The 11,774-nt window shown below is 41.2% G+C and overlaps 1 protein-coding gene across 2 annotated transcripts; it reads left to right on the top strand.

Annotated features, from left to right (window-relative positions):
* Positions 1 to 533: 533 nt before the first annotated feature.
* LOC311147714 (dnaJ homolog subfamily C member 7-like) lies at positions 534 to 11,751 on the top strand. 2 transcript variants are annotated; one of them, XM_084184469.1, is made up of 14 exons: positions 534 to 620; positions 5,234 to 5,322; positions 5,461 to 5,585; positions 5,838 to 5,951; positions 6,157 to 6,231; positions 6,348 to 6,466; positions 6,588 to 6,741; positions 6,955 to 7,119; positions 8,391 to 8,482; positions 8,638 to 8,711; positions 8,961 to 9,107; positions 9,342 to 9,494; positions 10,014 to 10,091; positions 10,218 to 11,751. In XM_084184469.1, the coding sequence occupies exons 1-14, from the start codon at positions 547 to 549 to the stop codon at positions 10,253 to 10,255; spliced, it is 1,497 nt and encodes a 498-aa protein (XP_084040595.1). In that variant the 5' UTR covers positions 534 to 546; the 3' UTR covers positions 10,256 to 11,751. The 2 variants fall into 2 exon arrangements, with proteins under 2 accessions (XP_084040595.1, XP_084040594.1); XM_084184468.1 differs by having other exon boundaries at positions 10,011 to 10,091.
* Positions 11,752 to 11,774: the final 23 nt, after the last annotated feature.

Raw genomic sequence — 11,774 nt, 5'->3', positions numbered from 1 at the left:
GTTCCTTACTTTTTCCCCCTTCCTCTTCCATTTTTGCGGTAATGTTGCAATTATTTGGTTGTCATTTTGTGTAGAGCAGACCTTTCCATGTTTTTCTTAGCTGCATGTGCGACATAACTCCACCAGTCTTACCTGTGATATCATTTACGAAGATTATACCTTTTTTTTTTTTTTTTTTATAAAAAAATAATGTTTTTTTTAATCAATTAGTATATTTCAGTTTAACCACAATATTTGTTGCATTATTTGTTCTGTCGTTTCTGGAGGATTAAATTGAAATTGCAACCAACTTTCTATGGCTTGTTTTAGAAATTGTGATATTTCGGAGATTATTTCAAATAACTGAAAGTGTGAGGTTGTAATCATTATAAAGGGGAAAAGGCCATTCTTGAACATGGGGTGAGACAATCAGTTCGGATTTAAGTATAACTTTTGCATGACTGAAGCTTTTAGTGATAGGTTTCCGTTAAAAATACTGAACTAACTTTTAGTGATTGTCTTGTCTAGCTGTCAATCAACCCCCCCTCCCTCCTCAGTCCTAGCAAAATGGCGACGGTTGATGACTGCGATGTGACCATGGATCCTGAAATGGAAATACTCAGCGACGAGGAAATGGAGAGGTTCGTTGCGGAAAATGTGTAACAAATGTTACGCATTAGATTTAAGAGTGTTCTCGTGCCATTGTCATGTTATTATAATCTTGGTCTGGCTAGTGTTGGTTGGCCTTTGCTTTGTGTCACACGGGAAGTAGGCCTTGCTAACCGGTTAGCTAATTAACGTTAGCCGTTTTTCTCATCTTTTTTTTTTATCCATACGAACAAAGATAAAGTGGACTTTATCTGTTGTGTTAATGTTACCTAGCCAACAAAGTTAGTCACAGTTTGTGACAGTTTGCATCGACGTGTGTTATGGCTAGCTAACGTTAGCTTGCTAAAGTACTAGCTAGTTGGCTAACTAACGTTAGCTAAGTAGCTAGCTATTTGGGTCGCAAAGCCTATTGTTTTTGTTCTATAATTTTATACAAATGTATTTAGCTAACTAGTTATTTCGCTAGCTAACGTAGATAACTGTTGTTAGTACTATTGCCATGTACCCACGCACGAGCCAGAAAAGTCCCCAAAGTCTAGCCCCACTCCGCCCACTGATTGTCCTCGCAGTGACGTTATATGACCTGAACGATTTAGCAACAGCTGTAAGTTAGGCTTTGCATGAGGTAACTTACTATTGTCTGACATGGTCTTGTTAGTATGCCTGAAGGGTGATCAACTTTTATTTACTGTAATGTTATCCGAGGTTGTCAACTAGGCCTAGCTAGACGAGGTTGTCAACTAGGCCTAGCCAGATCCATATATTAATGACTCTGAGCCTAGCTAATGTATGCCCACCCCTAGTATTTATGTCATAACTTTCCTCTTGGCAACAGTGGGGGCCACAAGTTAAACAACCAACTAATTTGTTATGATCAGGTCATACAGGGGTAACTGCCTTGTTTCCTCAAGAACATGAAACATTACAAGGGCAAGGCATTGACTTGGAAAATTGCATTTATTTTCAATTTTGTTTATTTGTCTGCTTTCTTGCTCTGATTGTGATCTGAACTGAAACATTGCGAAGCTTCCAAAAAAAGCTATGGCAGTTGCCCTCTCCCTGGCTTGTCTTGCCATGTGCTCCCTGGTGATCTGCCTCTGTGTATTTCCCACTGAGCTCAGATAGCTGCTCTGTTTGTGAGCTCTACCCATAAAATACCCACGTGGCCACTACCTCTCGGGTCCTCTATTTCCATTGGATGAGACCCCTCACTGCCTGCTGGTATGGCTCTTTCTATGTTTAGATGATTTTGCACAGCTCCTTCCCCCTCCTCTCCCACCAGCAAACCAAGGTTAACTCTTCCAGCATACATGTTTGGAAACTGCAATAGCAGTGTTCAGGAAGCAATCTGATAGGCTATATCCTAGACCTAGATTAGCCCTGGTCTACCACCAGAGTGAATTATGATTTAAAGAAGACCTTTCATCCTATTATTGTCAGTTGTGTTTTGCTTGTCAGCGGTTACGTATAATATGCAGTATCATGTAATAACCTACCTCCTTGCAGTCTGCGATACGGGCTGGGATGAAGTCATTGATTACTCGCCAATGCACCTCGAGGTTTTCCTCTAAGTCCCTTTTCACATTTACTTGGTCTATTTTGTTTCTCTGTGGATGATACAGTACGCCCTGTTAGTGATGGGCATTTGACCTTTTTTGACTGTTCGAGAACGCACGTGATATTTTTCTGAGTACAGTAATCATAATTGCTACATTTGCCTCATTATTCAGTCAATAAAATAAAAAAACAAGTGCCATTTAAGAAGTATTTATTGAAACTGTAATATCAACTGGTTATATTATATCGTGGAACTCAATCTTCAAAAAGGTAGTAACCTCAGCTCTGTGGTGCTTGCGTGTAGAAGCCTATGGCTGTGCAATGGCATAGCCTTGTTTTGTTAATTTAGAAGACAAGACGCTATTATTTTCTGAGCCCTTATCACAGTGAAGACACCTATTTTATAGTAAAAAAACATTATGTAATATAACAGAATAAAATGGAACAGAATAGTGCAAAGTGATTTGCATCTTGCATCTGGAACCGTTATTCTCAGTAATAATTTGACACAGGGTGCAATTTGGCAAGTTGAAAAACATTTTTCAGAGTTACAAAACAAAATCGTTCTACTTTTAGTTTATTATGCCTGTTCCTTGGAATTTTCCAAATGGATTAACAATGCTACGTTGAACACTGCATGGGGATGAATTTTGGCCATGGCATCTGTTTGGTGAGTAGGCCTAGGCTTAATGATTCTGATTAAAATATGCTCTTTGTCTTAATCAAACTAATGTTTTAGCATATTTTCAGTGTGGAACCTTTCTATGTTTAGGGGGGGTAATAGCCTAGCCTAACCACTTCTAATTGCAAAGTAGGGTCATCACTAACGTTAGTTACCACAGCCACAAAGTCATAAACCCTGCCAGATTTTTAGGGAGTCGATCAGCTTTAATATTGCAGATTGTAGCTTCCATCAATGTAATTATCTGCAACATTTCCAATCCCCCATATTTAAAAAAATATATATATATATTTTACTTTATTTTCACCTAACCCTACCACCCCTCCCCTAATTGGAGTAAACTAATGGAAAACAACACTTGGGCTTCTACTTCCAGCTTGCACATACTATATACACTACTGTTAAAAAATTGATCAGAAATAAAATGTAGACATTGTTAATGTTGTAAATGGCTATTGTAGCTGGAAAAGGCAGATTTTTAATGGAATATCTACATAGGCGTACAGAGGCCCATTATCAGCAACCATCAGTCCTGTTCCAATGGCACGTTGTCTTTGCTAATCCAAGTTGATCATTTTAAAAGGCTAATTGATCATTAGAAAACCCTTTTTCAATTGTTAGCACAGCTGAAAACTGTTGTGCTGGTCCTCTGTAGCTCAGCTGGTAGAGCACGGCGCTTGTAACGCCAAGGTTGTGGGTTCGATCCCCGGGACCACCCATACACAAATAAATGTATGCACGCATGACTGTAAGTCGCTTTGGATAAAAGCGTCTGCTAAATGGCATATTATATTATTTAAAGAATCAATAAAACTGGCCTTCTTGAGACTAGTTGAGTATCTGGAGCATCAGCAATTGTGGGTTCGATTACAGGCTCAAAATGGCCAGAAACAAATAACTTTCTTCTGAAACTCATCAGTCTATTCTTGTTCTGAGAAATGAAGGCTATTCCATGTGAGAAATTGCCAAGAAACTGAAGATCTTGTACAATGCTGTGTACTACTCCCTTCACAGAACAGCGCAAACTGGCTCTAACCAGAATAGAAAGACAGGCCAATAAAAGTAAAAGATTAAGATGGGCAGTCTGAGATATGGCTTTTTCTTTGCAACTCTGCCTAGAAGGTCAGCATCCCGGAGTCGCCTCTTCACTGTTGACGTTGAGACTGGTGTTTTGCAGGTACTATTTAATGAAGCTGCCAGTTGAGGACCTGTGAGGCGCCTGTTTCTCAAACTAGACACTAATGTATTTGTCCTCTTGCTCAGTTGTGCACCGGGGCCTCCCACTCCTCTTTCTATTCTGGTTAGAGCCGGTTTGCGCTGTTCTGTTAAGGGAGTAGTACACAGCGTTGTACGAGATCTTCAGTTTCTTGGCAATTTCTAAGTTTTGAATCCGACATCGTTTTGCGTATCAGTTCATACACCATGTGCCATGTAATTGGTACATCGCAAATCTCTTCCCAACTATTTTGCTATCTATTATGGCACAGCTGTAAATTTTTGGGTCCTTAAGTGAAACTGGTATACTTTTTTATTTATCGCAATTTTAGGTGTTTAATGCAGGGCCGAAAGACACGTTCCTTACTTTTTCCCCCTTCCACTTGCCTCTTCCGTTTTTGCGGTAATGCTGCAATTAGTTGGTTGTAATTTTGGTTAGAGCAGACATTTCATATATTTTTGCCAGCTGCATGTGTGACAACTCCACCAGTCCTATTTATGATGTAATTGACATAAATTTGCCATTTTTTAAAACTCAATTAGTATATTTGAGTTTAACCATTAATATATGTTCTGTCTTTTCTGGTGGATTAAACTGAAATTGCAACCAACTTTCTATGGCTTGTTTTGATAATAAATTAGATTATTTCATTTTCAAATAACTGAAAGTGAGAATAAAGGGAAAAGGCCACACTGTTAACGGTATGCCTAACTGTTAAGACCAAATAGCTCATTTGTATTTTTATGATATAGCCAATTTTGACTTTGTGGCTGTGACAAAGTAGCCTAAGCGGAAAATGATGCAATTATTCCAAAACGCGTGTGTAGAGGGAGCGGTCAGAACGCAATTGAGTGAGCGAGACACAGAGGGGAAAGGGAATTTAGGGAGCAGAACTGTGTGATGCTTGGCTTGGTAAACATTTTTGTTGTACAAATGGAACACTAGAGTCAAAGCAAATTAACGTTGTCTTCAAGACGAAATTGACCAAATAGTTCTACAGTATTTTAATTTTTTTTTATCTCTGGTTAAAGATCGAGTTTTGATGTCAGTTTGAGAACTCGATTAGTCATGCCCATCCCTACACCCTGTCATTATGCAATTTCACTCTGAACTCTCTCTTGGGTAATGTCAACAAATAGCCTCATTCTCAAGCTCTTTCTTTGTCTTTTATTTCTCTGTGTGTCATCCAGGGAAGCGGAGAGCTTCAAGGAGCAAGGTAATGCCTACTACATCAAGAAGGATTACTCTGAAGCATTCATCTACTACACCAAGGCCATAGGTAAGGATTCCATCAGTGATATCAACTGCAAAGGATATCTTCTTTATAGAGAGGGGGAACATGTTTGTTTTCTGTGGGTGAGAGGATAATCTATTCTTGTTAACGATGGTGAGTGATTTTTCACTGTGTTCTCGACAGACATGTGTCCTAAGAATGCCAGTTACTATGGAAACCGGGCGGCCACGCTGATGATGCTGAGCCGGCACAGAGAGGCGCTGGAGGACTCCCAGCAGGCAGTGCGGCTCGACGACACTTTCATGAAGGTAGGGTCAACCACCAGACGTAGCACCACCTTGAGTAGCAAGCCTTGAATACCCAGCCTGTACCTAGGCAGACAAGTTAGTCAGACCTTCCGTTTTGTCTCATCTCATAATACAAGAATACATTTGGCAGTTGGATGAGTACAACAGTAAGGTAATGGAAAGATCTGAGTCATGGTTTTTGGGTGGGTCTCCTCCCTCTCCCTGCCTGTGTCAGTGTTCCAGCCTGTTAACTGTGAGTCAACTTTCCCAAAGGGTCATCTACGGGAGGGGAAGTGCCACTTGTCCCTGGGCAACGCCATGGCAGCCAGCCGCTGTTTCCACAGGGTTCTAGAACTGGAGCCTGACAACAGCCAGGCACAGCAGGAGGTGGGTCAGACAGACACAGTCTCAGTCTGGCAGACTAGGTCCTAACAGCAATGCATTGTAAAGAGCTAATTGCTTTACAGTAATTGAAATCCTTTGTTAACTGTGACAGATATTCCATGAGTTTTGCTTAGAATGAGGAAAACATCAGGCAGCAGCTTCCTTATATAAAAGCATAAGTTTGACTTATGTTTGGATCTATTTCCAGGTAAAGAATGCAGATTCTGTCCTGGAGTATGAAAAGATGGCTGAAATAGGATTTGAAAAGCGTGACTTCAGGATGGTAGGCTCTTGGCTGCATGTTGTCTTTTATCAAACAAATTGTTATCCTTATTTGGGGGAATGGGCAGATTGGTGCTAGATTTGATATGACAGTGTTTCTCTCTCTGGACTGTGCAGGTTGTGTTCTGCATGGACCGTGCCCTGGAGTCAGCCTCAGCCTGCCATCGGTTCAAGGTGCTGAAAGCAGAGTGTCTGGCCATGCTGGGGCGCTACCCAGAGGCCCAGTCGGTAGCCAGGTATACAAGACATTGTTGGAACCTGGAAAACCATTCAATAAAGGCAATTTCCCTAGCTGATGCACACCATTGGAAATGCATGTTGTCATATAAGACTTGTTTCTTTATCTTCCTCTCTCAGTGATATCCTGCGGATGGACTCTACTAATGGCGATGCCCTGTACGTCCGTGGTCTCTGTCTGTACTATGAGGACTGTATTGACAAGGCCGTCCAGTTCTTTGTCCAGGCCCTGCGCATGGCCCCTGACCATGAGAAGGCTCGCCTGGCCTGCAGAGTGAGTCCTCCATCCACCTTCCACCAGGACTCTAGCCCTGCAATTAGACTCAACTAACCTGCCCAATAATGATGCTAATGTGGAGTAATTGCCTCCATCCTTTCCTTTGTAAGAGGAAGCCACAGAACACTATAACCAATTCTGTCTCCACTACTGGCTTGCTGACACATTAAGTTTGCAGAGGTTGCTAAGTGCTGTCTCTTTTCCACCCAGAATGCCAAAGCACTCAAAGCCAAGAAGGAGGATGGGAACAAGGCCTTCAAGGATGGGAACTATGATGCGGCCTACGAGCTGTACTCTGAGGCCCTGACCATAGACCCCAACAACATCAAAACCAATGCTAAGCTCTTCTGTAACAGGGGCACCGTGGGATCTAAGGTGAGGCTCAAACACACAGCACCAGGAGGAGAACCCCTCTTATCAACAATACCTTGTTATCTTGTCTTATGCAGCCACAGTGTTTCTGCCATCTTGGTCCCCAGTTCCCTTCGGCCAAATATTATCTTAGATCGTCTTCATTAAAAGGCTCTCTGTAAGCTTGCAAATGAGGTATTGCTGTGTTTGATTATACTGTGGTTGTTTGGCCTTTTCAGCCAGGCAGCTGATATTTGATACCTGTAGGGCCCTATAAAATCAGCATTTTTTTCTTGCCTTATTCCGTCGTTTTCCAAAATTCAGTTTTTCCAGGGTTCAGTTTTTGCTCTCCAAATCACTTTATATATAGATATAGATAGATAGATAGATAGATAGATATAATATTATTTTCAGGAGACTACTTTTGAGGTCTGGGAAAAATCTAAGAAATTTAGATTTTTGGGTGTAGTTACCCTTTAATTCAACTGTGCACAAGTTAGGGACTCATGTGATTGCAGAGTATGCTAAACAAATGGCTACTGGATTGCTGCAAATAATCCATTATATCATTCTGCCAGGTAGGCTGGCATAAGCTACTTTGTAGTAAATGTTTAATTGAAGGTTTTTGGGAAAGCCTTTCCATCTACCAGAAGATCATCGCTAACGGCTACACAGTGGTAGACAAACACGCACATACAGACGGGCATTCCTGTGCCGTGGCCGATTTAAGAAAGTTGAAATAAAATCAGAATCACCTGATGCATGTTTTATAATAATCTTGGACAAATTAATGCATTTTCTATTAAGTTCAATATATTTTAGAATGTTGTTGAATTCTGTTTTAATGTCTGGATTCCGTGATTCCATCCGCAACACATATTTTATAGGGCCTTCTATCTGTATAACTCTGCTCAAAATGTCTCCTGGCAGCATGTAGCTTGTGAGATTGTAAATCCTCCAGGAAGTCACTCATATGGACCAATGTAGCGCTACTGTATTGGCTGTGAAGGTGGCCTTCTGCATGGGCATTTGCATTCTCTCTCTCTCACACGTGCACACACACTCTCCAATGCACAGATGCCTGCCTCACACTCACACACCTCTCATTCAGTGAGGCCCCTCTTACTGTGTATTTTTAGCAGTGCTCTGCACTTTGCTTCATTTTCTCTATCTATTACTAGGCCAGCATCTCTCCTCTTTTTTTTCCCTCTTTTTTTTCTGTCACACGCTACCTTACACATTCCCCAGTCCCCTTACTCTTTTCTCTTTTATTTCCGTTTTTTTTCCTTTCAAAGCTGAAAAAAATAGACCAGGCCATTGAAGACTGCACAAAGGCAATTAAGCTGGATGAGACCTACATCAAGGCCTATTTACGGAGAGCGCAGTGGTACGTCAATCAACCTTAGTTTCCTAACAATATGTTCATAGTGGTTATTTGAGCATGCAAGAATATGTAAGATAAATAGTTTATTATATGGAGATTAATTTGATTGGATATGCTTATGATCCCTAAAGCTTGTTTCTATATCTCTGTGTGTTCAGTTACTTGGACAAGGAGGAGTACGATGAGGCTGTGAGGGATTATGAGAAGGTCTACCAGACGGAGAAAACAAAAGGTATGTCTGTGTCTCATTAGTGTGACTCAACCACCCCTCTCTCCATCCCAGCAACCACACTACCTCTCTGTCTGGGTCCTGTTGCTTCACACTCCTGTTTCCCCCCACACCCTGTTATGACACAATGTCTGAGGTGTTTGTCTCTGAGGGCTGGAATTAGAGTATAGCTCCTCCTGCTGCTACGGTGCCCAAACTGCTCTTGGTTATTAATACTATCGGTGTCGTCTCACTCTGAACTCCTTTCCTTAGAACACAAGCACCTCTTGAAGAATGCACAGTTGGAGCTGAAGAAGAGCAAGCGGAAAGATTACTACAAGGTGCTGGGAGTGGACAAGAACGCCACAGAGGACGAGATCAAGAAGGCTTATCGCAAACGGGCCCTCATGCACCATCCAGGTAGCTAAGAGAGCCCATCTCTGTTCAACTATCCAGTCTATTTTACTGTTATAATATAAGCAATATGTCAGGAGGTGTATTTCAATGCAAAGGGAAAACAAAACATTTAACTCAGTCTCTCTGTGCTCCTGTACTTTTCTTCTCTAATTTCCCCTGACTGATGGCCCTGGTCGCTCTCTCTCGCTCTCTCTCTCGCGTGCTCTCTCACTCTCTCTCACTCTCTCTCGCTCTCAGACCGTCACAGCTCGGCCAGTGCTGAGGTTCAGAAGGAAGAGGAGAAGAAGTTTAAGGAGGTGGGCGAGGCATTCACCGTGCTGTCTGACCCTAAGAAGAAATCCCGCTATGACAGTGGTCACGATCTGGAGGACGACACAGGCAACATGGGAGGTGAGGACTGGAGATGAGCAGGGGAACCCCTTTCAAGGGAGGGCGTGGGGAGGATGGAAAGTAGAGGGGCTGCTTTAGGGACATTTCCGAGATTTTTTAAAATCCTAGGCTGTTTTAAAGCTGTAATCCGTTATTGGATGAAACTACCACGTCAGTTTGTGAAATTACCACAACAAAGAAGTTACATCAAACGCATCAGTTCACGCACGATAGAGCAGAATATCTACTGCGATGTATTATTATTTTACCACGATGCTGGCTGCTCCTCTGCTCTGTTTCATCAACAAAACAACAACAAAGGTGCTGGGGTGAAAATTATTTCAGCTTTAACAGGTGCTAAATTACTCTCACTATTACTTGACTTGACTTGATTAAAACACCAACTGGGTTCAGACATTTTATATTTCAGAGCTGTAAACGGGTGTTTACCACATTCATTTTACAGTTAGTTTTGTGAGATTGTACTGGCTGTTTCCCTCAGTTGTGATGTTGATCCTCATGTGTTTCTGTCCCCAGCAGATTTTGATGCCAACAACATTTTCAAGGCTTTCTTTGGTGGTGGAGGCGGCCAGGGCTATAGTTTCGAAGCTAATCAATGTATGTATACAAACAGCTGTAGGAAACAACAGTACTTTTTCAACTTTTTATGATTTAACAAATAATAAATTCAGCATATTTCAGATTCTGTTTAACAATTGACACTTTTTTTGTTTAATGTTGCAGCATCCGGACCAGGAAATTTTTTCTTCCAGTTTGGTTAATTGGAGGATAAAAGTACTTATACAGTAGCTCAATCATGGACTCTATTCAAATGGATTCACCCCCCCAACTCCACCCTCATTTTAATTTGTCTGGCTGTTTCTCAGTTGGCCTCTGTCATTACCTGAACGAATAACGCTATCAAATCACATCATGCAACAAACAAATGACTCAAGGATCCATAGAAGACTAATACTATTTGGATATTTGATTTAATTTTGTCAAACAATAAAAACACTGAAATTCGATTTGTATAAAAAGAACGTTGGCCCATAAAAGTATGAATCATAATGGAACTTTGAAACAGGACTGTGCAGATATCTGGCCTTCTGAAGGCTCAGGCCAAGATGTGACTTCAAGATGGGGAAATCTGAGAAAACCCTGGGGACCTACAAACCTCCTTTATCCGCCTACACTTGACCTACTGTCCAAGCAGTATTCAAAGCATGCATATCTTGCCCAGTATTTAATGGTGCAAAATACCATGGGCAACTGAACAACTTGCATGTTGTGGGCAGCCTACTTCTATACCCAACAACCAAAAGATGACTTAGCAGCTGTGGATGATTGCTTAATGAAAGTGGTCTCCATTTCATCATGTTATATGAACAGTTAAACTCGCATTTTATTTTCCATAACAGCCTGGGGTAAATAGAGTTACATCCATAAACTACTGCTTAAGTACAGTCAGAAGATGACTATAGATGGCTGTGCTGGTGTACTATGCCAGGCCGGTTGCCATCGTGTGGTCAGCTTCCTCACCACAGGTTTTATGTTCGATGTTGCCATTCACCGGTTGCTGCATTGTACATTTTACTGAAATGTAAAGTGTTCATTTGTGTTCATAGTTTGACTGTTTTCTTTTTATGTATATTTATTGTAAATTGGCTCTCTCATAGAGCCACTACCAGGAGATGAGGATGCTCCTCTATTATGGAAAAGACTGAAAAGGGGCACCAAGGAACAACATCCTTTTGGCACAAACTCAGGAAATGAATTTGGTTGTGCTTGCCATATATCAGATACTGTGTAGACGTTTATATATTTTACTGCCTGTGTACCCTAGTATGCTGAACGCAAGCCACCGCTCAGTCAACCAGTACAGTAAGTACCATCTCACTCACTGCACACAAATGATGTATACAGTCTATGATTGGGGTTATCTAGAATGTGTCTAGGCAAATTGTCAAATGAGTTAACATCTTATTTTGCCCATGCTGTTTAAAAGTATACCACAGGATAATGTATAGGTTGTCTATGGGCTATGACCCTAGCAGTATTCAACTATTCAGTTCCACTGCCCTGTTTAAATTGTGCAGCTAATATAAAAAAAGAGCTTATCATACAATTGCTATGACATTATGGATGGTAGAGGTTTAGATTTCTATTTATTTAAGATCTCTTGGTGCACTCATGAAGCCCTCAACAGTCTTGACTATGGAGTCTTTATCCAACAGCCATGTAAATAAAGTAGGCCTCTCCTTGTTTCCCCCTTCAATTGTCCCTTTTGTCAATGTTTGT

Source organism: Coregonus lavaretus (genome assembly GCF_964263955.1).
Source record: "Coregonus lavaretus genome assembly, chromosome: 2".
NCBI lineage: Eukaryota > Metazoa > Chordata > Actinopteri > Salmoniformes > Salmonidae > Coregonus > Coregonus lavaretus.
This window is presented reverse-complemented; position numbering and strand designations above follow the sequence as displayed.